We start from the raw sequence: 27887 nt of genomic DNA, 5'->3' as shown, positions 1-27887 counted from the left end.
CTAATTCAGCTAGTTAAAACTGGTTTAGCATTGTATCTATCCATTAAAAATGTCAGGAGTGGATATATTTGTCCAAAATTCTCTTCAGAATTTCAGTTTCAAGACATGGTACATTATCAAATAGATGTGTCCTGGAAGGAAAAGAGGGAAAAGCTTTTCTCTGTTCAGCAAGTCTGGTTTTTTACTGCTGCCATGGTTAAAGTTGGCTGTAGCAAAAAGGGTTCTGATTTCAGGGTTTACAGAATTGTTATGCCCCCCTGTTCCCTATCCTGATGGAAACTATATCGAATCAGCATGAGGTTTAAGTTAGGTTTTTCCCAAGAGGCTGCTAATACCATTTACAACATTGGGTTTAATCAAGGTAGAAATTTCAAGGATTTAGTCCAGCTCACAGCTAGAGGAACTGTTTCATACACAGTAGGTTTGATTTAGTTAAGTAGAGGAAATGTGCAGGAGTTATACCATCTCATTCATGACAGGGTAACTGTTAATAACTGTTAATTTTTCAATAAATTATAGCCTGAAAATTAAGTTTCTGTGATGTTGCAGCTTTCACTCATCATTGGTGAAAGTGTTTGATAATGCTTATGACCAGATTCAAAGGCAAGCTCAGATTCAGAATTCTTACTGTTTTCAGTTGTTATTGTTAGGTTCTTGAAAGGCAATCCACATGTGATCACTGCTACAGTGTCATTATTTTCTTCATTAGTAAGTTTCTCTGGAGTACGTAGGTTTTTCATACAAAAATACATAGGATGGGGAATATCAGGAAGCATTATTTTAGAAGAAAAAAAGAGGATGTCTGGAAGACACACCATAAGCTCACGGGTTACTCCCAGTCTTTTAAGCCACTGGATTTTATATTGATAATGAAGTTTCTTGAACAATTTTCATCTACACGCTCTCTTTCTAATGCAAACAAGTAAAAAGTTCTATTTGTTGCTTTTATCCAAGTGGCAGAGGCAATTGCTTGATACATAGAAATCTAAATGCTGCCTCCAAGGCTTAGTAGGGTCTTTTGTCTGAAGGAGAGAAATTCTTCAGGCATGCTTTTTTCACATCTGCCTTTGGTGTAAAGAAGAATTAAAAATTACAGTATGTTAGGTTAGCTGTGCTTTCAGTGGAAACTTTCCAAGTTGTAAATTAAGGAATTAACAGTTGAGGACAAGCAGTCGGTATGAACCTCTAATTTTTTTCAAATAATGTGTTGCCTGTAGAGAACACATGCATTTTTAGTGACCCTGATTTAGAACCCTCTTGGCCATTCTCCTTCTGCAGGTTTCTCTATCAGAAGCAGCAGAAAAGTCATAGTGAAGGTCACAGGACAATAAATTAGCCTTGGTAATAGCATCCACATACACTGATCGTGTAGGAAAAAAAAAACCTATAAAAAGATATTAATTGTTTTTAATGTTCGTGTTTTCTGGAATCCACAGTAATTTTAAGATTCCCAAAATTCATAACCACGTGGTTCATCTATTGTCTGACCTTGAAATGGTCAAGTTTTTAAATTTTTTTTTTTTAAATGTCAATCTTATCCTAAACATACGTGATTTAGTACATTTTTCTAGCATCATAATTTCATTAGCATAGAATGAAGAAAGATGTTTCAGGAAAGCTAAATGGTCTGTGGGATTTCCCACGGAGACCTGATCAACTCTGGTGTCAACAATTGTTTCTGTGATGACAATTCGCACAGTAATCTTCTTGAAATAAATGGGTGGTTACAATTCAGAGCATAATGCCCAAGGACTAATGATTATTTCTCATGTAGTTAAGGTATAATCGATCTAATTAATATAATAAATAGTGTATATATATAATTGCAGATATTATCTATAATATCATCCATAAGATAATCTTTAATTAAGATATATTTCTCTTAAAATCTTTTGTCTGCTATCATTAAAATCGCATATGATACTAGTCCAACTAGAATTACAGGGAAAAAAATTCTTTATTTGGAGTTTGTGAATTTATCAGCATCTTAGCATTTTCTCCTGGTTAGATAGATCTGTCATATGGAAGGAAGAGATAACTTTTTAAAATAGGGAAACCACTAAAATTAGGACAAGCACTAAGTGGAGGTCTAGTATTTCTAAGCTACCACTATGTAAGTTTTGAAAACTGGTTGTTTCAAATTATTATTAAAATTTCTAGTATTTGGCAATTCTACACTATTGCTCTACATGAACCACAGGTAGATGTGTTTACTTATTACCTAGCCACAAATGTATAGCTGCTCTGACTACTTTCAGGCAGCTTCTAAACACAGAACATGATATATGTAAAGAGCTCAGAAATTGGCTAAAGTGACACTACCTTGTTGATATATCCAATCATAATAATACCAGGCTAGCAACCAAAACAGGATCAGAATAAACTGATAGTGCCCTTGTAAGTATTTTTAAGGAGCTTAAACACCTTACTGGGAACATGTATTATACTGTAGATCACTTGAGTGCTTGGATGGAATCAGCTGTGTTGTTACTACTTCATGGAGCTGTGCTTTACATTTATCATCACTCCTCTTCACAGAAGCAAAACTATGTAACGTAACAGGCTGCCAAAAGTTTTAGGTATTTTGTTTTTAAAAGATAAGCTGGATTCTAATCGCATCTTTGTGTCTGCAAAGATTTTTTTTATTCTCTCCTTGTGTGCAGAGGAGAGAATAAATAAAAAAAACATTGTAAGAAAAGAGAAAGACCCTTAGTATAGATAAGACTCCTATCTCTAGGTCTGTCTTCTCTAAAGGATACCTGTTAAGCATGTTTATAAGCAAACTGAAAGCAGCTAGTTCTTTATGTGAATTACAACTACTGTTGGTGGTAGCGCACTGTGGGCATGAGCAAACCCATAATGCTTTCAAACAGATCCTGAAAATTTTGAGGAGAGATTTTAAGAAACTTTTAATCTGGACTTCAAGTTTGAAAATGAAATTTTACGTGTATGGTAATTTTAATCCTGCTGAAATTAGAATTTGTATTAAAATTACACTTGCATGGTTTCATCAGTTCTTCTGGTATGTTTGATTCATCCATGGAAATTCTAGTGTTCGCAGATTCTCTCCCTTGTGAGCATAACACAACTGTGGGCAACGTGCAAATATAGTGCCAATCTTATAACTGGATAGAACTGGATTTAAGTTATTACAACATACAAATGGATGGATTCACTGTCTGACTGGAGGACCAGAAGTCAGGAAGACTCAATTTTAGTTTGTTTTTTTTAATGTGCTGTTGGAGCTTTTTTTTAGAATGTTGCTGTTTGAATATGAAAGATACTTGTACCTTTACAAAAAAATCAAAAATATAGTGTATATAGCAAAACTGAAGCATAAGTATAGCACAGCAGTAACCTAAAATTAGACAGTAGCTCATAGGAATCAGATACAAACAGAAAAAAATGACATATTTGAAATCTGTACATGGGTATTAAGGCAGATCTTGTGTATGAATTACCTGATACTTCATGATGACTCTTTATTGGAATTGATATATTGGAGAGGAATATTCAGAATTAATCTAAACAGTAGTAGCCAGACCCCACTGCTATTATGCATAAAAGCAGTTTTTATGTGATTGAGAGTCTCTGTGTATGTCTTTTTTTCATGACAAAGCAAGACTATTTACTTGGATTGAACTTGGGTTTAGAATAGAGCATTTCAAATGAATTTTTCAAAGAAGATACTGTTTTAGAAAAAAGTACTGGTCCTTAATAACAAGGTATAATGTGGCTTTGAAAATGAGAGTTCAGGGGTTTCCTGAGGAACTATTAGCCTGTGTTTTTATTGTTTCTGAAAATTGCAGGTATTCTCTCTGTAGGGACAGATACTAATATAGAGCTTAGCTTCAAAAAGATCATTCAAAAGTAGTAAAAATTGTTTCTAAAGTTCGAAAAGTATATACTAATGTATTTCTCACAGCTAGCTGATGAAACAAAGCGAGGTTTGCTTAAAGATGCTTACATCATTATTAGCTATGATAATAATAACTGTGAAAATATTTTAACTGCATTTTATATACCAAAAATGGTTGCACCGTTAATTAAAAAATAATGTCACTTCATACTTAATGTGTCCTCTGTTAGAGGAGGAACCTTCTAATTTGTAGTGTTTTATTTTGCTTCTTAGCTGAGTACCTAAGTATACTTGAACATAACCTCTCGTGGAGAACTAATTAACCTCCTATTGAAGATTGTTAGATGTTTTATAAAATCTAGATTTAGAAATACTGAATATATTGTGCTACTTAAAGTGTGATATGAACTCACTGGCTTTGTTACTAAAACCACAATCCTCATGGAATCAGTAGTTTCCAACTTTCCAGAGAAAAAGTCTCCAAGTGGTCAAGCTTCTTGGCAATAGTCCTTAATCTCTAGGTTTTTTGTGACTTCAGAAAATAACCATGGTAAGGTAGGAATTCAGTTTCTGTAAAGAGAGAAATAATAGCATGAGATGGGAAGGTGAAATAGGCTTCAGTTGCCATTTTTTCACATCTCTGAACTGTGTATTAAGGCAAATTCATGCTTTCTTTGTTAGAAAAAGACTGTCTCTGTGGAACTCAAGAAAAATTTTACAAGTTACAGGACATACCCTTTACGCTTTCATACAAACTGCAGTTCAGATTTCTTTGCAGAGGCATATAGTTGTGCAAGGAAATCGAAATTTAGTGACAGAAGTAAAGAAAAAATCATGAAGTAAGAGGAAGCTGGTGAACTGGAAAGATTCAGGGAGGTGGTTTGGTATTGCAGAAGTTGCAGACTCATACTAACATTGGTCATATTCCTGGTAGGTGATAGAGCTAACGATAGATGAAAAAGAAAAGCAGTGAGAAGAGAAAAGCTACATGGGGTTTGTTCTCATAGATACACAAACTTTACTAAGGTAGGAAAGAAGTTCTGAAGAGTAAACTGATTAGGTAAAGTGTCTTCAGAATGCCAAGTAATATGATAATGGCTTATTAATGTGAGAGTTTACAAATAATGACAGGATTAGCTGAACATCAAATCTGCACACCATGTTTCTAAGAGGCCTGAAGTCCTGACAGCACTTGACATGCTTGCAGAAGCAGCAGACAGCATGAGTGGAGGGAAGAAGCTATGGCTGAGAGTTCAGATGTTTACCTGCTGGTATTGTACAATAATCCATATTCACACCTTTAGATCTTTCAGACTTAGCAGCTTTGCAGACCAAAACTCAGTATTTCACTGCTGTATGCACTGCAGTTTGCTGTATACGTTCACAGAGGATTTCTTCCAAGCATATCACTTGCTATTGCAGCCTGTCAAAGGTTTAAAGGGAGGAAAGTTTGTCAGATGTCATAAAGGATGTCCAAGAGATACTTATGTTGTTGATGTTGTTTTGTTCTTTTTCCTTCTTAACATCCCTCTCACCATCTTGTAAAGTTTCTCGAAGAAAATGCAGTCAAATGTCTTGTCTCAGTCAAGTGCTAATTTGAGAAATCAGAAAGGAATTAAGAAATTATTTAGGGAAGGACAAAGGATTCAAGACTGTGATGGTAATAATTTCATTCAAATATTTTGGAGTGAAAGGAGAACCTCAAATTCATTGTTCCATATATTGTCTCAGCCATTTTCAGTAATCTGCTCTATCACATAACTTCTGTTGAAGTATGGGAATTGCGATAATCGGGTAGATAGTGTTACAAACTGGTTATCAGTTTATAACTGTTTATAACAGTTTATAACAGTTTATAACCATTTATAACAGTTTATAGCTGAGAGGCAGCATTTTAAATTCTATTCCCCACATTTTTCTTCTTAGATGGTTCAGTGTTTTACAAAATTGACGTGATTAGCCATAGAATCTCATAGGATAAGATTTTAATTAGTGGCAGAAGAAAAGAAAGTATGAGGATTATTTATGATTATGATGGGGTTTTTTAATTTTACATATTAGGCCAGGTATTATTTGTTTTGTAACTAGATATGTATTGAACAATTAATAGTCCCTGAATTAGACTAAATGATAATTTAAATGGGTGTATTTTGCATGTCTCAGGATCAGCCCTCCTCAGACTCCTTGATTATGACTTCTCTGTTGCAAGGTTTCACAGACAAGAAAGCGAGAAGACTATTTATGAGATAATTAAGGCTACAGGATTATATATATTTTTTTTTTAAATTGTTTTAAGGGATTCCAAACTTCCTCCAGTCTTTTTACTTATAATTCTGCATAGTGTGAATCATGAAGTATTTGTAGTGGCTGGCCTTGTAGAGAAGCTGATGCTTTACCCAAAGAAATCTTCTAAGGAGCCTTAGGAGGATCATCTACAAGCTTCTTCCATTTCTTCAGTAATTGGCTATTACATCCAAATTCTTCCAGATGAAAGCATTTGTATCCCTGCCTATGGCAGGGGGTTTGGAACTAGATGATCTTTAAGGTCCCTTCCAACCCAAACCATTCTATGATTCTATGATTTAACAGAGTTCCATTCTATACAAGTTCTGTTTTCTCATACACATTCCCAGATTTTTTTAAAATTGGCCTTGCTCTTTTGTTTCTCTCTTAAAGCTGCACCTGAAGTTGTAGCGGCCCTAGCATGAAAAGCACTTCTGCATGATTACCCATTTAAATTTCTTGCACATATAGCTGAAATGTCAAGCCCAACGGGGATATAATTTAATTCTTGTGCTTTGAGAAGACTAGTAAGAGGTTTATTGACCATCTGAGAAAGCAAACTTTTGTTTGTTAGTGAACACTGTGTTCAAAAAGCCATTTCTGAAACTGTGAACTACTCAGTAGTACCGAGTCTTTGATGATACTTAGTCATCCAGTATCCTTTTCCTTCTTCCACTTGTTCAATGTTTTTCTTTCACAAATAGCTCCTGCCTGTTGTATTGTAGGTTGTTCAACAGCTTACTCTTCTATTTCTTGGGTGTAAGGGTTGAATCTGGGTTGGCCAAGATAGGCCTGAAAGACTAGGAAATTCTGTCTCCAGATGTGGCAAAGGATATGAAGTCTGTTGAAAAATGTAAATAGATTTCAGATCAGAGGTGGCTTCACCTAAGAAAGAATTGACATATGAGAGAGAGGTCACAAGGAAAAGAGAGTTTCCATGTAAACATATTTGAGCAAAGGAGGATTTAAATGCAATTTCAGCCCTTCTGGAAATGTACCAAGAAGATAAACATCCTCCTAAAAGCAAATAACTAAAGTTGTCTTACCTCTGAAAATTGAGAGGACACCAGAACCATTCTATTCTAAGGGAAGCCATCCTTCTTCAGATATGTGGAAGACAACTCTGGGTTTTTTTATTCCCGTGTTATTTGAATTGGCAACCAGACTAGCTCATCAAGTGAAAAGATTGAAAAAGGAAATATTTTACCAGATTTCCTTACTTTGGAGACTCTGTCTGCAGCCCTGGTATTGAACAAGGTATTGAAACAAGCTGGAGACAGAGCTGAGTGGACAGCAAATGCCCAAGTGATCTCTCCAAAATCTGAACCTGCTATTCCAAGGACAATATTGCATTAAAATTTCCTGAACCCACCCATTTTCCCATTAGATAATTTCTAAGAGATCTGATGATTTTTGTGTGACAGGCCAAAATATGTTCCTCTGTCATATGAAAGCGAGTCCTTCAATGTATGATACCTGGAGATGTGTTGCCTTAGAGCAACTTCCTAGAGATGTATGGAAACCTATGGAATAGCTGCCCTGTTTCCTAGACCTTTTTTCTTAATTTTTTCTCCAATTTTATCCCTTTTCCTTTCTGTGCAGAGTTCTTGCTAAATTATTTTTGTTTAACACTCAAGATTTAGGCACTAATTGACCTAATCATGGAAAGGTGCTTTTTAAAAAAATTCTACTTCCTCTGTTCTTTCTGTAGTTGAACTGATGTGCTTGGATTCTCTCACAAGAAAGCTTTTGAAGTAAGAAAGACTTCTCTAACTCAAAAGGGAAGTAGTGTTTCTTTCAGAGGAAAGAACCCAGACTGAGAGTAAGGGGAGATGAGGAGGACTGTTTTGCCGAAACTAAGTAACTTCAGTTTGTTTCTCCATGTACCATTTTAAGTCAGCAAACATGAAGAGACTGTATTGGCCCAAACTTGAAAACAAATTATCAGGGAGACAAAAAGTAGCTTCTTGCTGCAGGTCTCAGTGGTTTTTTTTTTGTTTTGGTTTGGGTTTTGGTTTTGTTTTTTTTTTTTCCTATTTCAATAAGTCTCAACTTGGGGAAGATGCTACAGACAGCTTAGGTCTACTTGGGAAAACAAGAGTTCAGTTATCTTACATTTCTGCTCTTCTCCCTTCCCCAGTGAAAGATACCACTTTCTGTAGCCTGACAGCTAATCCTACTTATAAAACTAAGAAAATCTTTCTCTCCAAATTTTATTCCAAATTTCTCAAAAAATATGATTCCACATTTTTAGGTTAAGGTCCAAAAACTGCATTAGGTAAATTAGAGAGGTTCAGAATACATTCTATAGTATAGAAATAATTTCTTTAACATAAATAATTGTCCTCTCTTTAATTCAGCTTTATGCCTGTGATTTCTGTTTCATGTTTTGTTCTAGTGAACTGTTTATAATATCAGTTGAATGTTTGTGTTTCATGGAGGTAAATGTGCACCCATAATGATGGAAATTTTATTATACAGGACTATGAAGAAAATGCAAAAAAAAGAAATCAGCAAAAATTTCAGTGAAGCTATTATAGTCTCATGGGAAATCTGAGTATATCTCCTTAACTGTCAGTTCCCATTTCTTACTTTGGAGAGTTGTTCTATATTTGTAAAGTTCGAGTACACAGTATAAGTTGTTATGGGTCCTGACAGATGAGCTTGGTTTCTTACCACCCAGTAATACCAATATACTAGCTCTTGCAAAAGCCCATTAAGCTCAGCAGCATGTGTAATTTCTGCAACAAAGTCAAGTGAAATCTGTCTTGTAATGTAGCAGAATCCTGGCAACACTGGAAATAGGCTACCACTAGTTGTCTCTTCTACCATCAGTGCATCGAGAAAGTCTTTATGACCAAACCCAGACTCCAGTTGTCCACTTTCTGCTGAGTATTACAAACTCAAACTGTGTCAGATTCATGAGGCTAAAGAATACAAGGAAAAAAGGAGCTGAACTCTCTGTCCACGTAGGGGAAGATGTAAGGGTAGCCCCTTGATTTTTTACTGTTTATACATTTTACCAAATGACTCAATCCAATATGTATAAACCAGAATCTAGGACTCCTCTTCACATGAGAGTGCGTTCCTCCCTTGGCCATAGAGGTAAAACTCCTCTCGCTTTTGTGTGTGCTCTCTCACCCTCTGACCTCGTGACTCTTGCGTTTCTGTGTGTGCAGTGGCCTGACTTCAACGGGAAAGGTGAGAAGCAACTCCATTCTGATTTTGTCCATACTTGGTGGGAACTGGGGGAAGGGGGCTTTTGTCCCTCAGGTGGAGAGAGACATGAATGCAGGTTTCCCATTTCCTGGACATGTGCTCTAACAATTAAGCTGTGTACTAGAGGCAGCACTCATCATAATCAACTGTTTTTCAAAGGGACTCTGGCTCAATACTATATATAGGTTTTAGGAGTGCTTTAAGCATACCAATTGGATTAGACCCATTAGTGGATTTAGATGTGTGAATATTTAGTTTGCGGATCTCTTAATGACCTTAGGTAAGGAGATGTCCTAACCAGGTTGCTTAGTTAAAACAAGGCATAAGCTTCTGTAGGGAAGGTAATAGCTACAATTTGGGTACTCAGGAAAGTTTTTCTGGACAAAAGTGTAGGTATTATGGGTATGGATGTATTTAATTAGGTAAATAAAGTTTTTTATTAATTGTTTTGTTAACAAAGTATCTAAATTCTGCCTAAACTGAAATTTAAGTCTGTTCCTGAATCTGGACCTCACTATGTTCTTTGTCTTTTGTACTTGTCTAAAAATATTGTTGTGTACTTGTTAAAGATTTTACGTTCATATACAACTTATCTAAGAGTATTCAAACTAATGTAAAATAAATAAAAAGTCTGCCTGTTAGGCTGGATCTCATTTCCAGGAGGGTTACTTGGTAACTGCAACATTTTCCACTGAGGTTATATTTGTTTTTACCTGTTACACATTTCTGTCTTGGGATAACAGAGTATTTTTTTTTCTAATTATCTAGATGTAAATTATGAAGTTAGGTATTATTTGAACATTGTGATTCATAGGAACCATTATATAATGTATCTTGAAGACATGGAATCAAAAATGCTATTTAAAGAATGTTATCTGTATAACGTTCCTGAGTTTCTCACCTTTTCCTTCTCTAATTTTCCAATGCAGATAACAATACCCAGACCTTCAGTGGCATCCACACAGTCTGCTTCAGAGAGCTTTCATTGTGGCCACCAGCTAGAGAAAAGAGAGCAGGATGCTCAGTCTATGGAACACACCGTGGAACTTTCCTCTCCAAAGGAAAGTTTGCCAGGTTTGGTTGTGACAGAAGATGCACTTCCAGCTAGTGCCAGCAGACCAGATTTGGTACTTAATATCAGCCAAGAGGTGCTTGACAGGGAAGGACTTGTCAAAGAATGTGTCAACGTCCTGGACTGTGGCCAAAAGGACCTACCTGAACAGTGTAGTGGGATACAGGAAGAGAAAGAACTTGAAAATATTCCTGTAGAGGAGGCTGAGGAAGAAAGGCTTCCAGTGGTTTATGAGGATGCTATTGAAATGCTAAGCAAAGAACAGAATTCTTCTTTGCCAGGAAACTCAAAATCTGCAGAGGAAGAACCTCTAATGAATACTGAAGCTGCTGAAGAATCAAAGCCAAGGCCCGTCTGTTTGGTGCCAAGTCAAGATGAGGTTCTGAAGTCAATAGCACCTAAAACATCAGAATTTTCTCCCTCAAGACTTACCAAACCACATGTTAATAGACAGGCAAGCAAAATAGCACCAATTCAGGAAAATGGTTTTCATTCTGATAAGGAAGAAGTCCGTATCCAAGACTTGAAATGCCACCAAGTGGCCCTTACTACTTTTTTGCACCAGGAGGACAAAAAAGAGAAAAATGCTCCCAGAAATGGAGAGTTATTCCACTGCATTTCAGAAAATGAGAATTCTCATCGATCTAAGAAGGACTTAGTTAAATCTCCTTTTGTATTCCGGCAGAGCCGAATCCCAGTTTTAGCACAAGAGATAGACTCAACGTCAGAGTCCTCTTCTCCTGTTTCAGCAAAGGAAAAGCTTCTTCTAAAAAAGGCCCATCAGACAGACTTGGTCAGACTACTTATGGAAAAGAGACAATTCAAATCTTTCCTTGGTGACCTCTCAAGTGCCTCTGATAAGTCACTGGAGGAAAAAATGGCTGGCACTCCAGTACCGTTCTCTGAGGATGATGTCTTATCCTCATTTTCTAGATTAACACTGGACTCTCATTTCAGCAAGCAGACGGAAGATAGCGCTTTATCTCCAAGCAGCCCTCAGTCCAGAAAAAGCAAAATTCCAAGGCCAGTGTCCTGGGCAACCACTGATCAAGTCACCAGTTCAAGTTCAGCTCAGTTCTTTCCTCGGCCACCACCAGGAAAACCGCCCACTAGACCTGGGGTAGAAGCTAGGTAATGCAGAGAAAATAGAAACAGGTTTTCAGGTTGCAAATGGATTTGAGCTAGACTGCAGTTACTATGCAGTATGTAATCCTGTAGAAGTTCCACCCTTTAACTATTTTTTTTAAAATGCTGGGCTTCAATTTTCTGAGAACTCTTACATTGTTGGAGACTGAATGAGGACAGGCTGTTACACAAGAATGAGCCTGCTTCACCGTTAAACCTTGTACATCAATAGATGTGTATTCATTATTTTGAAACCTCTCTATAACTAAATCTTTATACTTTTTTTTTAAAGTGGGGTCACTTTTCTGGAACTGTTGATTATTCACAAACCCAGAGAAATCAATAGGATCTGTCATATCCAGCCCCTTTGAAAATTAAACTGTTCTTATTGTAGCCATTTTAAGTATTCGGATTTGGAGATTCCAGCTCTTGAATCTCCTTGTATTGAGTAGTAGCTCTTGTATTGAGTTAGTTAGCTATGCTCAGATCATGGCTAAGTAAAAACAACTAATTAAAGGAGGGCAGAGTGAATTCTAGAAGGCCCCCTTTGCCAATTCTGTATACAGACAACCACGATCTAGTTTCTTCAGTGCCTACGTTACCAGGATAAGGAGAATTTTGATACAGTAGCGCGAAATCCTCTGAAGGAAGTTGTGGTGTGCCTTTTCATCCCTTAAAATTGTGTATAGGAGTGTACTGATGGTGTGCAGGAATGGATGTACCCCTCTGGAACGGAGGCGATAAGCACTGTTCTTCAGTGTACTTCTTCCAGCACCACCAGGAAATTTCAGTTCTCCTGTAAACACTTAGGCTGTTTATGTGAGTGAGTTTATGCAAATATAAATACTGTGTTGATCTGAACAACACAGAAACCAAAGTCTAGATCCAAACACCTCTACCTTATATGAAAGTTTAGCTCCAGATGTCTGTTCTGCAATGTTAGTTCATCTCTAGTTTCCAGTGGTACTGTGTTTCTATATGAAATTTAGTGAATAGATGGGAACAGAAATAATCTTTCTTCATTTCTTCTTAAGGTTACGCAGATACAGAGTCCTAGGGAGTAGCAGCTCGGACTCAGATCTTATCTCTCATCTGGCTCAAATCCTACAGAATGGATCTCAAAGACCAAGGAGTTCTACCCAGTGTAAGAGTCCAGGATCTCCACATAGTCCAAAAACACCACCCAAAAGCCCTGTCATCCCCCGACGCAGTCCCAGTGCCTCCCCTAGGAGCTCTTCTTTACCCCGTACTGCCAGTTCTTCTCCGTCCCGGGCTGGGAGACCCCATCATGATCAGAGGAGTTCATCCCCACATCTTGGGAGGAGTAAATCACCTCCTAGCCATTCAGGCTCCTCATCTTCTAGGAGATCCTGCCAACAAGAGCACTGCTGCAACAAACCAAGCAAGAATGGTCTGAAAGGATCTGGCAGTTCCTTCCACCATTCCCCAAACACTAAGACTCCCACAGGAAAGAGCAAATCAACCACTAAGCTTAGCAGATAGGAACTGGGCCTTGACAGGTATAAAGCCTCCTCCTAAATCTGATGCATGTTGTGTCTGTGTACTGTGTATTTAAAAAAATAATCAAGAAAAGTATATTAAAAAAAACCTGTGTTGAATCTGCGCTTTTTAAAGAAAGTAAGCATCATAAACTATTCATGAGAAAGCATACTGTGTAAATAAGTGGCATTGCCTAAGAGCAGGCAGCAAGCAGATCTGCAAGAGGGGAAGTAGAGGCCAGGATAAGAATGACTAGGTAGTCAAAGAGGTGCAATGTATTTAAAGTAAAAAAAATCTCTGAGTGTTTTAAAAGGGTATTTATTTCTATGTTTTTAGTTTACCTAGCTAGAAGATTTGGCCTAATTGTTTAAGGCCTTACATACTCAAGGGGTGTGTAAGAAAACCTGAAAAGTTTATTCCCAAAATGACGTCACCGCTTGGACATAAGTACGGCTTAAGCATGTCTCTGCAGTTTTAAAAAAGCACACAATTTAGAAGATGATGGTATTTCTACCTTAAGTCTCTTCCAGTTTGAGCTGCACACATCTCTGAGTCACTCAGTGCTCATCTTGTCCACTATCTACCATGGCACAGATTTTTTACCTAAGGAAGTATCATATACCTTGCCCCTTCTTGACACTGATGACATTTTAAAAATTAATATTAACATTTGCCAAGATGTTTTTATAGCTATATTCTTTAGAAGTTTGTTTAGTACTAATTAGGCTCCAAGAAGCTAATTCTCAGTTCTATATCATACACTTCTTTGGGAGTCATAGTGGGGTTCTTCAAACTGCGTTCAGTAGAATCTGGAAAAGCATTCCCGTCTAGGAAATGAGAAAGGAGGAGATGTCTGCACTTCACTGAACGTTGCAGATTTACAATAAATTGCAATGTATGTTAGAAAACAAGTTAGAAAACAGAAGTACCGTTTTTCCCTTAACTCAACTGCAAAAGGAACACTTGTTATTGCTGGCTTTTGTTTTTCCATTAGTTTATGGATCACTTAAACCACGGATCTTACCGTGCAGAGATGATTACCAACCAAGATTTGCTTTTTGGACATGTGTTTTATAAAAACATGAAAGATGAAACAGAGATGAGGAGATTGCTTTGTGAACTTGGTAGGTTATAGGTGACAGAAATACACTTAACAGCCTTACAAAATCTGGGTACGAATATTGGTCATCAAAGCAAAATATACAGAAAGCAATCTGAGATATTTTTTGTGTTGGATTCTTGTCATTCTTTTGCCCAAATGGTTTTTTGATAGCCAAGCTTTGTTGTCTGTCAGTAAAGTCCATGGTGTCTAATTCCTCCAACTTTGTTTGGTAGTTACTTAATATCTCGTGCTCTACAGGATCTCTGTAGGGAACATAACGGTACAGCACCTTTTGCTATATTCAGAAGAGAATAGTGGGTCAGCATAGTAACACACAAGAACGCAAGCCTGAAAAAGATGCAGCCAGCTCTCCCTAATTATTCCTGTTTTGGGGACACTGGATGCATAGGAGACTTGTCAGTCACTGATCTGCTTGCTGTAGTCATATGCCTCTCCAGCCAGCATCTGTGCTTTTTTATTTAACCTCTGCCAAATGAATACCTTTGGATTAAAAAGGGAATATTTTGTCTCTGAGCTAACACATTCTAATGCTGCATTAAAGCTGCCCTGGAGCTGCACTGAGTTTCACTTGCTTTGTCAGACTATGTTGATTTTTTTTCTTTTCCTTTTCTTACTATGAATATGTATATTGTTTCCCATACGTAATGTAGCACAGTGTGGAACCTTAATTTCATTCAGGTTTCAAGCACTACAGATGAATGCAATAGGTAGGGTATACCTGCTTTTTCTGAAGAAACATTGGAAAGTCCTATTCCTTTGTATTATATTGTATAATAGGTGCTATACCAATAATTGCATGTCCTCATGGTAAATTATATAATATAAATATTTATATATACATATATGTATATGCTTATATAAACTCATTCTTTCTCATTTTTCATTTGTAATTTATGGACCACAGTCCATAAATAATACATAAATAATACAGTTCCCTTTCTGTTAGTTCCTGAATACTTTTGGCATTGCATCTTCTATTTCCCCTCCAAAATTTCTGGAATGCACAAATTCTAATAGCCTTTATACCTTGGTACAAGATTGAAGGACTGCTGATTTCTCAACCAGCCAATGTTTTGTCTTGCAGCTTGCTTTTTTTCTTTATAATTTTGTGTGTGCGTTTGCATATGGAACAAGAACAGAGACACAAAGGTATTTTTATTTTTTATTACAAATAAGGCTTATGGTTACTCTTTTTTATTTCATATGTGAGTTCTTAATTATTATGAATGCTCGTCATATAGGAGCAGTGACAGTCAATGAATACCTAACAGATGAATGTGACAACAACAAATTCCATCTTTTCCTTCCTGTTTTCCTCATGTTTTCTTACAGTATACCATAAAGAGAATTTGGTCCCATTGTGCTATTTTTGCCCTGGGCACTGCTGGAATTATCTGTTAAGGTAGTGTGGCAGCCTATGATTATTTTTCCTCCCCTCTCCCTTATTTCTGAAAAGCATTTATTATGGTCTTGTAAGCTTATTCCTACCTTAGCAAGGTCAGTTTTAATAGGTACCAACTTTATGCATCCTTGCCTGAAATGCTGAAGTTGAGGTGTTTATATTTTCTCTCCAGTGTAGCAGGATCCAGAAACAGGTAATTGCTTTACAGGTCAGAAAGAATGTAACACCTAAGGATTTTTCATGCTATCTTCAAAGTACAGACTCATCCATTGTTACACATTACTATGTAAAATAAATCAATGCTGTAGAAATTCACTTGTACTTGAACTACTTGCCAATGTAAAAATAGTAAACTATGCCAAAACGGGGAAAGGGGTATCAATCCTGATTGACGACCCAGGCTTCTTTCAGTGCAGAAAAAGGTAAAAGCACTGTATATCCACAGTTGCTTTTGGCTGTGGATTCAACAGGATCTAGCAAGAAAATCGTGAAGATATTAATGGAGGAGTGATTGTGAATAACTTATCTTGAACTACCCGCTCTTCTGGAGGTTTTTTTTCGCTTGATACCCTCCCCCCAAAAGTTTACAGAATTGCTTACTATAGTCTAATGTAGCAGTCAGTTAATGTAGTTAGGTAATGGTCAGCTGATCAACTCATACATAAATATTAGCTTAATATTTCTAGAGGGCCTGTATAATCATCAAGAACTCTGTAAGCTTCAATATTTGAATATGCAACTGACTGCATAAAAACACCAATGTACGTGTGTGGCCCTTGTGCAGAGTGTAATGAATGGTTTACAGAGGGTTATCTGCAACAAATTTTCAGGGACGGGGAAGATTTTTCTCCATTGTACAAAACAGTTACAGTTACTCTGCATAGCACGCAGCAGCTTATACAGGGATTTTAGCTGGGAAACAACGTAATTCAAGGAGCTGTTTCTTTGTCCTCTTCAAGCCTCCATTTCTTTGGAGGGCAGTGCAATGGAGCCATGACATGTAGCAGATGCAGATGCTGCACACACATTTCCTTTTTATGGTGTTTCCTGTGTTGTGGCCAGCACTTTGAAGCATTTTTTAGAGAAATTGAGGCATGAAGCCTTTAAACTAAAATAGAACTTGAAAAGACTGAACATTTCACACAGATTTTTGTGCTGCAATATTGCATGGTATAATGAATCTAAGTTGCAACCTCAAATCTATATTAATATTAATAAACCTCATTATTAATTACAAATGCCAATTACTACTTAAGTAAAACTCTGTTAAAAGTAATAGAAGGTGTGATACAGTAGAGCAACGCTGGCAAGTTGTATGATGCTAGGCACCTATCTACTGCTTGAGCAGGATCGGTAAGCATAGAACATTTCACTGTTCAAAAGCAGGAGCAATACGAGGTCTTAACTACTAGTTACATACAATTATTCAGGAGGCAAACCCCTGGGGAGTGACACGGGGCATTCATTATAGCCACCAGCCACATCCTGTCTTGGGAAATCTGGACATATTCTTGCCTTGAAGTCTGCATGTTTGAGATCAAGCTTTCTCACATACCTCACTAAACAGTCTTGATGTAAAGGGGAGGATCTGGTCCTATATATTTAAAAATAGCTTGAAATATTTTTCGTCTGAAAAAGACTTGCAAGAGCTCTATCATTTAGAATTTGTAGTATTACAGTATTAACTATAGCTGGGAAAACACAATTTTGATTTTATATATATAAACACACATTTGTACATAAGTGTATCTATATGTACACTTATGTAGATACTGTATATTATATAGAAACATACACATACATATGTGTGTATATACATATAGATAGGAACAGTCTCAGCTATTGCATCCTGTTTACTGGAATTCATTTGCCAGAGTGAGCCGAGGCCTGTTTTGCTTTGATTTGCTCTGATCTCCTCTTTATCTACTGTAATTTTGCTATGCCCTAATTCTGATTCTGTGTCTCTTCCATATTACAAGGCCTGATCCCATAGTCCTACTTGGGCAAAACTCCCATAAGTCCTTCTTACTCCGGTAACATTTAGGCAATGGTTGACTGTAATGCTTCTAAAAAAATACTTTCTTTTTCTCTTCAATAAGAATGTAGACAAAGCCAGACTTACAAAGTACAGACCCTTTCCTGTAAACAGAATTTTTCCATAATGAATTGAACATTTTTGTGGAACACTAAGAGGCATAAATTCTGGTAAGAAGAAAGTGATTATTCCAATTTCTTAAAAGGGTCTAATGGCAAACTAGGGATATGTGCCTCCAATTTATATATACATGTTAAATGAGAGAGGAATCTTCTCAAGAGGAATAGGAGAATAAAAGAGAGCTCAAAGTCAAACTGGTTTCTCGTTATAGGCCTATAATATATTGATCTTAATGTTTTCATGCAGGACTGATCCTGTGAGGTGACGAGAGCCGTGCCTGTCTTGTCAATTCCAGTGAGCAAGGGGCTGCCTAGGTGTCTTAGGTTAACGCCATGTCATTGGTTGCAATTACTGCAATTTTCAGTAACTGGTAATGCTGGTAAAAGGAAGCGAGGTTCAGTGTTTTGACTACATGCAGTACATAGGCATAGGTCATACATTTCTTAGCTAATACCTGCAAATCACATAAACACGCATCTCACACAAGAATACCTCAGCTGTCTGCTTGAAGCCAGTCTTCCTTTTCCCTACATACAACATTAGTAAAAGAGAAATGTTATAAAAGTCAGCCTGGATTGTGTAATAATTGTCTGGAATTATCTTAAGATACTGTCAAATGCCAAAAAGTTTTATCACGTATTTTCCTGTGGTTTAAATAATCAGGCTTTTAAATATTAACCTTTGAGGTTGTTTTTTTTTTGAGGAAAAATGCATAGGAGTGTATTGTTTTGAAGTCTAATGTATTAACTTGGCAATTGCTCTGGCCATCCAGGTTTGAACACGTAGGCTGATTTTACTCTCCATTGTTGGTAACACATTCTCTTAACAGTAACAGCAACAAACCCAAATGTTAGCATATGTCATTTACGTATTTTGCTTCTGTTTCTCCTCTACATGAAGAGCTTGGATCCTTGGTATTCCTGCTGTTCTTGTGCAGGTAAAACTTTCATTAAAATCAGTATAGGGTCTTGTTTTGTTGACACACACCACACCCCCCACACCCCCCTGTTTAGGGACTGAAGGAATAAACTCACTCTATAAATATCATATTTACAGTTGCTGTATTTTAAATTGGGAAATGCTTATTTTTTATTACTTTTATGACATGACATGCCTTTCGATCTCTACTTTTCTGTAAGAATTACTGCTGAGAGCCAGCTTTGGCCAAGAGTACAAAGTGGTTTCTTCTAAAACAATACCACAAGTGGGCTACTCATACGAGGTCCTGATCATCCACAACTGTCTGTGGGAATTCAGCTGGAATTAATTTGAGTTACAGACGTTTGTTTCCTTTTGATGTCACTTGATTTTTGACCTAACTTTTATATAAAGGACCTATAATAACAGCAGACCAGCTTGCTCCAAAAGATACAGTATAATTAGTTTGGTCTGCCTTGGTTCAAATCCTTTTAAACCCATATCTGCTGTGTGGCAGGCAAGGTCATAAAGGTTTGACACAAAGTGAGATGGGATTTTTTTGGCTATTTTACATCTTTTTCCTCTGACTGGAGATCTGGATTGGTTGCCTAGCAGCCTTCTCTGCATCCTCTTTACTTTCCTCGGCTAGAAAGCAAGACTTGAAATTCTTCCCCAACTTCTAACTTTCTTTCTATAGAGTCAGCCCAGAGGCAAGTTGCAGTGCTTGTGCTAACAGATGTCAATTTTCAAATGCTTTCCTATGAATATCCAAACTAGTAAATTAAGGAAATCACCAGCAATGCCTTCAGACAAGTACTGACTTTTTGAAGCTGCCAACCAATGGCTGCTAATCTAAAATCTCTGGGCAATACCACAAAGAATGAAATCTGTGTATTAATTGTAAAAATACAATGTTGTCACCCCATAAGAAATTAAGTACTCAATAGTCAAATCTGCATCATGATTAAGTTAAGTGGAAAGTAGTTCCAAGATTGTTTGTTACCGTTGAGGAAGACAAGTGTTTGAGTCCTTCAAATTCTCTTGCTCAGTAATTGCAGTTCCTTTCCCCTCCTTGGAAATCTTCTAAGCCACTCTTTTCCTTTTAAGTTTGCTCAGGCACCCAAGAACTTAAAGAGTTAATGCCCTTGTAATGGTCATTTGTACATAAAGTTGTAATTATTTATTTTCTCATTTGTACCATATCAAGGCTTTGTACAATGTTTTAAGTTTTGTTTCCAAATTATTTTGTATTTTATTTTTATAAACTGGTTCTAAATAAAATATTCATTCAGCATGCAAAACTTCAATTCTTGATTGTGTTTGTATAATGATTTAATTATTTATAAAGCTTCAGTTGAATTTTTTTCAATGTGTTTTATATTGCAACCCTGTACTCCAAATGGAGAAAGTGCTTTGACAGTGATTTTTTTTTTCTTCCTGTTACAAGAAAGCAAAAAGCAAGTGTCTGTTGGTACTGCTGCAACGTGAGTCAGATGATCATATTGCAAGTCGGAATGATTGGATCAATGGCAGTTTTACTGATTTAGTAGGTTCGTGTGTTGTGTATTAATAAGAATAGAAAAACTCAGCTGGCCTCCTCAGAAACCTCCCTTTCTATTTGCTCTTGCTATTATCCATACTGTCTGTATTCAGTCAAACAATAAATGATTGCCACAGCCAGATCAGATCAATTTTAGTAACAATATGGTGGATTCCAGCTTTGTCGTTCTGAAAAAGCCAGCTACTTCTTTTTTTTTTCCTTTTTTTTTTCTTTTTTTTTTTCTTTTTTTGTTTCCTTTCAAAATTGTAATTTCTTACTTAGTCAGAGGCCACCGTAATTCATTTCTTTGGAGATGATCAGCTGTCTGGATGTAGTCACCGAGCTTTTACAACCTCTTGAGGAGACCCGTTTCACCCTCTGTACAATAGACTTAAGTGGCAGATAGCAGAGAAATGAATGAACGGGAGTTGTTACTCACTCTGAGCAGTTTGTGCTACGTGGAAATGCCGTGTTAAACTACCAGTTGCTCTACTTTCTCCAAGATCCTTTCATTTCTCTTTCTAGTAAAACTAGGTAAAAGTAGACTATCGTATCATCACAATTTGTATTTGTAGTTTATGTGCCTGCATGTCTTAGTCCTTGTATGCTGTGGAAAATACTGCCCGCTCTTTGCGCAGCAGAACAAGGTTTTTAGGGAAGTCCAGAAGAATTGGAGAAAATTCCCTGGATCTCTTTCTTGGCATTATCACTGTTATGCCTTGTATGTAAGGCAAATTAAAAGCCAGCTCTGCCCCTGTTCAAATCATTGGCAGTATTTTCATTAAGCTTCGTGACCAGGTCATTAGCTCTTGTCATGTATATAAATAGCTCAAATTGCTCCACATGACAGGAAACAAATTGGGAATTCATTTACTCAGTAACATTCCAAGAAAATGATGTTTCATCTTCTGTTAAGAGCAGACAGAAATTTAATGGCATGCTTCTGGACGGTGTGTGCTTTTGGTGCTCCCAACAGAACTATTGTTTGAATGCAGAAAGGGCACATAATAGCAAGCCAGCTGTGTTAATTTGAAGATGAAAATAACAAATTTGCACACTCTGTACTGGAGACAGGTAGCTCGGTATCTTTCCTTGTTTAAAATATATGTAAATTTGGATCATACCAGAAATGGAAGAGTGGTTTTGATCTGGCTCCAGTATACATTAGTGGTACAACTGACAGACTGTGTGAAAGAAGCAAGATTGGAACAAAGACACTGTGGCAGATCAATGTTGAGGTCTAGTAGTTGTCTGACCGCCAAAGTGTCTTTTAGCATTGCCTGGCTTGTCGTCTTCATTCATACAGGAGATCCCGTCTGCCCACTCTGCTCTTAAGATCTTGCTGCACTTCTCTGCACTTGGACTGCAGCTTCCTCTCATTTAAAATCGTACTTGAACATGAGAAAGCTACGTAGTGCACACAAGCCAGTTCTCCCTAGAAATGCTGTAGTAAGTGAAATTCAAGAATTAACAATTGGAGAAAGAATTGAAACGTTGAAAGAGTGTTGGGCAGTTAAGAACTGACTGTTGCAACCTGGAACAGCTCAAACCGCTGCCCAGAAGGACCAGGTAAACTTTAGATCACATTTTGCTAATCTACCTGGAATGTCACGGTAGCATTAATTGGCTTCTTTGTCCACGAGAACAAAATACAAATGAGGGGTACCTTCTTCAGTTACAGAAAACACTGCTCAAAAGCCCATCTGTACTAAAGGAGAAGAAATATAAATGCTTCCAGCAGGTTAGTTTGGAAAGCTTTTAACATAGACTCAAAAATCAGATTTAGAAGGATTAGTTCTTTCCCATTTTTAAAACCAGCAATTTAGAAATAAGATAGCAATACCCGTCACCCATACCATCTCCTTTTGTAAGGTAAACGTGAAAATGAGAACCTCCTCCTCTTCAAGGCATTCCTCCCAATTAACAATGTGCCATACCTGCGTATGTTTTAATTTTGTGAGATATTTGCATATTTTCCTCCATCTATGATACCGAAGGGAAACACTTGCTAACAATGTGACTACCCTGTGTTCTCATTTTATTAGGCAGCAGCTGCTGGTTTTTGAGGCATATGTGTGTGTGATCAGTACACCATGATGGTATACGGGCAGAAGTAAAAGTACTTAAAAGTACATTTTCTTACGGTATAGTGCTCTGTCAAAGCTGACTGCAAAAATGACATATCTTACCCTATGATTACAAGTTCTTATGCTGCTAGGAGAGGGACAATTGGGTTGCCATTCTCTATGTCATATGTATTTGCTAAATAATTCTTGTGGCAGGAATGCTTGTGCAAAGTGACTGGAAAACTAGAGGCAGATAGTGGCTGCTATAGGCCAAATTTATCTGTAGAACTTTAATATTGGTGATAAATGCTTACGAGGAGGACCAGCATGATTTTTCAGGTCATCAGATAAAATGGCAGATGAGAGGGGTTTTGTTTCGCCTCCAGTATGGACACTGGACGTATGAACGCAGCACCTCTGCTAATTTTAACTTGTGCAAAGTAGAGTGACTCTAATACATAAGCCTTAAACATACCAGCCTTAAACACATCTTAAGAATAGTGCCAGTGACAATAGTTTCCTCCTATCTGAATGTGAAAAGGAGATCTATCTTTTTCACATTAGGATAAAATGACTCCTTTGTGCTTGTTTCAGAGTTGATGCTTAACAGGTTACTTTTTGCTCCAACTCTTCCTTCTCTTTCTTCTTCCTTAGATATATAGTTAAGGGAATGGAAGATTTTATTCATCTCTCCGACAGGTGAAAATGAAAGCTTCATAAACTATGCAGGAGCATTTGTTCTGTCTGGAACGAAGTCAGCCCCTGCCTCCTGCAATTTGTTTAACAGCAAATCTAACTTCCGTTTCATGTAAAACTATACGGAAACTTTTTTGCTCTCTGTATTTCAAATGTTGTGGTATTGATTCCAGAAGGCTTGCAAAATCTGTTGAAGATACAGCCTGCTTATAAACTATACGGGGAAAAATTATTCCATGTCAAAACCAGGCATCACTCATCAATTACTATTTTTTGCTGCGTTTCTCTATTTTAATCATGTGACAAGAACGAGCCTACCCTGCTAGTGCAGTAAAACCAAATGCCTCTGGGAAGGTGCATTTGACAAGCTGGGAATGAACAATAGCCAGGGTGAGTAATGCTGTATGAATTCTGAGGAGTACACTCATGAACCAACAGCTCAGTCCTAAACCATTCCTAGAGTTAAGCGAGTATGTCAAACTCTTCCTGCTATGCCTTGCACAGCTCAGACTTAAAAAAAACCAAACAAAACAACCAACAACCACCAAGCAAACACCCCCGACATAATAATTATTAGAAGAAGTGAGTACTTAAAAACCCAACTACTTCTGACATTTCTTTAATCAAAAAACTAAGCAACTTGTGTAAGACAGCTCCTGCTGGTCAGTAACCATAATGTTACTTTTTTACCCCACTCTCATGCCTTTTATTTTTCAAAAGGTCACATTAAACAAAGGATGATACAGACAAGAGTCTTAGTCAAAATAAATCTGGGTTTTTGTTTGTTTGTTTTTTTAAGAGAGTAAGAGGATAAAGAGAACAGAAGAAAATTATTAGCCAACTGCAACAGAGTTAATAAATGGGAGACTGGTAATTAGTGTTTAATGCCACCTATAGCGAAATGTTTCCCACTGGGAAAAACGTGGGAGGCAAGTCCGCTTTGCTCCTTCGAAGTCACAAGCCGGAGCAGAACATACAACTGCACCTAACACCACAGTCACTTTACATATATTCAAGTTTTTACACATCTGCAAAGCAGAAGTAGTAGCAGCCATTTGGATGTTCTTTCTTAATGGTTCTCAGGGGGGGCCTAGGAAACTCTGAAGGACCAGGTTCTTGTGACATGGAGCTGGAGCTGCAGCTGCTGCTTCTGCTGCTGCTTCCAGCCACCTGCGTTCTGCCTCTGTCCTCAGTGGGGGAGACCTGGGGGGAACCCGGGCTCAGGTACCCAGCTGTGGTCTGAGTAGAGGCAGTGGCATACGTGGTCGGGCCAGTGTTGTTTTTCACATAGACGTTTTTGATAGCAACAAGTGTATGCGCCATGATGCTGAGGCTGTTACTCAGATCTTGCATGCCTTGCTGCAGCAGTCGAAGATTGTGGTTGACACTGTCAAAGCCAGACTGGATCACCTGCATCTGAGTCTGCTGAATCTGCAGTAGGTCCTCTTCAGTTATTTCATTTTGGTCTGCTTGGGACCTGCCTTTTGTTTTGGCTTTTACTTTCCCAGAGGAACCACCTCCTGATGTCCCCAGAAAAGGTAGTTGTTCTTGGCTAGGTGGAACCACCGCCATGTCCTCAGAGCTTTCTTCTGGCTCTACCACCTTCACTACTATTTCTTCTTTGAGGTTCATCTTCTCAAGACTGGATTGATGAGATGGGCCAGGATTGTCGTTAAACCCTAGAGGAGATGGGGGGAGAGGAAAAGCAAAGGAGAGTCGGTCAGAAACTTCATGACCTCGGTGGTCAGTGAAATGTGTTCTCATCCGCTAAGCACTAACGTTAATCCTTGAACCAAGACTCTACAACTCACACTGCATTATCTTTGATGCTTTTAGAATACATATTACCTCGATAGGTGGGAAGAAAACCATAAAGACGCATTCACCAGTTAACCATATATTTGCATACGACAGATCCCTTACCGGCCCCACCACAGAAGCCGAGTTTTAGGTTCCAAGAGACAAAGTTCATTGCAAGCTCATTTCATGCTCTACCGTGCATGCGGTAACCAGTAACAGCATTGCTGAAACACTGTGATTGCAAGAAATCCCTTGGTATTGAAGGTGATCGTTTCAGCACGCTAAGGCCACGTGTCTCTGGTATGTACGAAGTTATGTACTTGCAGCACTTTGTACTGCCTAGAACTGCATGCTGGCATGGCTTTTCGCATTTGCAAGAATAAGTACTACAGATGTGAACGTAGGCGGCTGGATCTAATGCCTCATAGACAGGCATCTACTACGAGATAGGGGTTACTCTTAGGTGCTGTTTTGACGCACTTTTGACCTGCAGCACGAAATCTGCCAGGTCTGTGTGTATATGTATATATACATTTTGCATTCCCAAGGAGAGAAGGTAGTTATCCAAACCAGGCATTTTCAAGCCGGGCTGGTACCCGCAGCCCCCTGCGCGCACGCAGCGAGCCGGGAGCCTGCTACGGCAGCGGGTCAGCGCCGTTCCTCCCCCGGAGGCCGAGGAAGAGGGCGGCGGGGGGACGCCCGGCGGAGGGTCCGGGGCAGCGCCGCGGGGGTCGGTCCGGCACTCACCCATCTCCCCCACGACGGCGCCGGGCAGCTCCAGCGTGTCAATGCCGCCCACGATGGGCACGGCCTCGGCGGGCAGCAGGGAGCCGTAGGCGCGGTGGTGGAGGTGGCGGCGGCCGGGCGGCGCGGCGGCGGGCGGCATCTCCTCGGGGGCCAGGAGGAGGCCGAGGGCGGCGGCGGGGCCCGGCGGCCCGCAGCCCTGCGAGAGGCGGCAGAGCTTGCTGCGGTCGCGGCGCTTCAGGTCCCGCCAGCGCTTCTTCAGGTCCTCCACGTCGCGGGGGCAGGCGGCCACCGGGTTCACCTTGTGCCGGATCAGCTCCCACACCTTCCGCTTCTGGCCCGGGGAGGCGCGGCCCGGCCCCGCCGCGAACAGCAGCTGCTCGTGCTTCAGCACCTGCTCGATCAGCACCTCCGTCTCCGCCTCGTTGAAATTCGCCTTGCGCCGCTTGGGCGAGTCCTCAGCCATCCTCCGCCGCGGAGGGCCGGGGCGGCCCCCGCCCGGCGCCGGCGGGCGGGCGGGTGCGGAGCCGCGGGAGGGGCCGCTGCCCCTTCCCCCGCCCCGGCCCGCGGGCGCCGCCGCCGCCGCTAGGCCGGGCCCTGAGCCCTGCTGGGGAAGCAAATACCGCGCATGAGAGGAAAAGACACGCACGGGCCGGCGCAGGCGCCCCGTGCCCCGCGTGTTGACATGGGGAGGGGGCCCGGCCCCGGGCCCGGCCCGCGCCGGCTCCGCCCCCGCCCGCCTCCCCGGCGGGAATCCCCGCCGCCGCCCCGCCCCGCCGCCCCGCCCCCGCGGGAGGGGGGGGACACGACGGACCCGCCCGGCCGCGCGTGGCGCGCTCGCCCGCCCGCAGCCGGTGCCGGCCCGCCCCGCCCCCCCCGCGGGTTGTGCGCGTGCTCGGCGGCGGCAGGGGCCGGGAATGGCGGCTGTTTTGGAGCTGCTGCTGCAGGAGGAGGTGGCGGTCAGCGCCGTGGTGCGGTGGCTCCGGCGCGGCCCCGGCCACCGCCCAGCTGAGGTAACGCCCGGCGGGTCGCCCGCCCGCTCGCCCTCCCTCCCGCAGCGCCCTGGCCCCGGCGGGGCGGGGCGGGGCCGGGCCTGCCGCCGCGCCACCCCCCCGGCGCCCTCCGCCGGAGCGGGCCGGGGCCGTGCGGGAAAGTTTGTCAGCCCCGGCGCTGGGGGCGGCCGCTCCGCGCCGCTGTGAGGGGCGAAGCCCGCGTGCGTCCAACCGGGGCCCCGGTCAGGAGCCCGTCCGCGGCCGGGAGCTGGGGCCGGACTCCGTCTAACAGCCGGCGGCACCGCCCCCGCCGCGGGCGGGCTCTGAGCAGAGCGGCGGGAAGGCGAGGCCGCCGGCGGGGAGCTGCCCGGCGGGAGCAGCGCCGTGCGCCAGCGCCGCTGGCGGCGGTGTGAAAACCGTTAAAATCCTCAGGGCTGAGCCCGCCGGGAGCTCAGCGCCGCCTGGGCCGGGCGGCCTCCGGCGGGCGGTGACGGTGCCGGGGCTGAGGCCGGGCGGCGGGGGGGCCCTGCGGTCGCTGGCGCGGGAAGTGTGGCGCGAAGGCGGTGCCTCGGTCCCCTGGCTGTCGTGTGCCAGCGGAGACCGGAGGGCGGGGAGGGGAGAGGAGGGCAGCTGGCGTCCCGAGGAAACGCGGTGACACGAGGGCGTTACGCTTCCCGCGTCTTTGGCGGAGAAAGTAGCGGCGAGAGATGGATGAAGCTGTCACCGGCCCCGTGTGGGCAGCCGGCGCGGTCCGCCGGCAGCGCAGTCCAGCGCCCGAGCCTTGGGCCTGGCGCTCCGAGGCGCGGCTCGGTCCTGAGGGCTTGGTGCGTGGCTCTGTGCAAACGCCACTGCGTCTCCCGGCTGGTTCCTTCTGCCTGTACGTTGAGGAGGATCTTTCAGGGCTGGGAGCGGGTTCTTGCTGGGTTTGAGTAGGCTGAGTTTTGTAATGGGCAACGGCTGGAGAATTTGGGTTCCTGTGGTAGTAAAAGCATTTGTAACCATAGATGGACTATGAGCATTTATATTTCACTGATAATATAGAGAAACAATTTGGATTTAAAGCATTTTCTGCCCAAGCCCCTCGGAGCGCATTACCCAGTATTAGTTAAAATCAAAACTCACTGCTGTCACCCACGTGAGTTAGTCAAGTATCGCTGTCATGCTAAACTTGTGTGGGAAGAAGGGACCAGCATTTTGTGTTCTCCGGTATGTCCTAAACTGTGACTTGCAGAAGCAGACCTGTGGAGGTTATGAAGCTTGAGATGCTGGCAGCTCAGCTAGCACTGCATGGGTGGAGGGTGCGGGGGCTCTGTTTACTAACTGAAAAGTTTGCCATTGCAAGGGAATTGCTAACTGCCTTTCGCTGCTTCGAGCAGCTCAGTTGCTTCAGCGT

The 27887-nt window shown here is 40.9% G+C and overlaps 3 protein-coding genes across 6 annotated transcripts in view; 2 read left to right on the top strand and 1 right to left on the bottom strand.

Moving 5' to 3' along the window:
- TTBK2 (tau tubulin kinase 2) overlaps positions 1-15054 on the top strand; it is a 100320-nt gene extending 85266 nt beyond the window's left edge. For all 3 annotated transcript variants that reach the window (XM_076344692.1, XM_076344690.1, XM_076344691.1), the window contains 2 exons: positions 10291-11564; positions 12593-15054. In XM_076344692.1, the coding sequence (XP_076200807.1) occupies positions 10291-11564; positions 12593-13061 (1743 nt within the window). In that variant the 3' untranslated portion in view covers positions 13062-15054. The remainder of the gene's footprint in view (positions 1-10290; positions 11565-12592) is intronic.
- An 8507-nt stretch (positions 15055-23561) lies between these two features.
- Positions 23562-25987, bottom strand: LOC143162832 (uncharacterized). The gene is made up of 2 exons (XM_076343412.1): positions 25506-25987; positions 23562-24637 (listed from the first exon to the last, which is right to left on the bottom strand). Exons 1-2 carry the CDS (start codon positions 25966-25968, stop codon positions 23979-23981), a joined length of 1122 nt encoding a protein of 373 aa, XP_076199527.1. The 5' UTR covers positions 25969-25987; the 3' UTR covers positions 23562-23978.
- Positions 25988-26419: 432 nt separating this feature from the next.
- Positions 26420-27887, top strand: part of CDAN1 (codanin 1) — a 33771-nt gene continuing 32303 nt past the window's right edge. For both annotated transcript variants that reach the window (XM_076344688.1, XM_076344689.1), the window contains exon 1: positions 26420-26515. In XM_076344688.1, the coding sequence (XP_076200803.1) occupies positions 26420-26515 (96 nt within the window). The remainder of the gene's footprint in view (positions 26516-27887) is intronic.

Source organism: Aptenodytes patagonicus, chromosome 7 (genome assembly GCF_965638725.1).
Source record: "Aptenodytes patagonicus chromosome 7, bAptPat1.pri.cur, whole genome shotgun sequence".
NCBI lineage: Eukaryota > Metazoa > Chordata > Aves > Sphenisciformes > Spheniscidae > Aptenodytes > Aptenodytes patagonicus.
The sequence above is the reverse complement of the archived record's forward strand: the minus strand, read 5'-3'. Positions and strand labels throughout refer to the sequence as shown.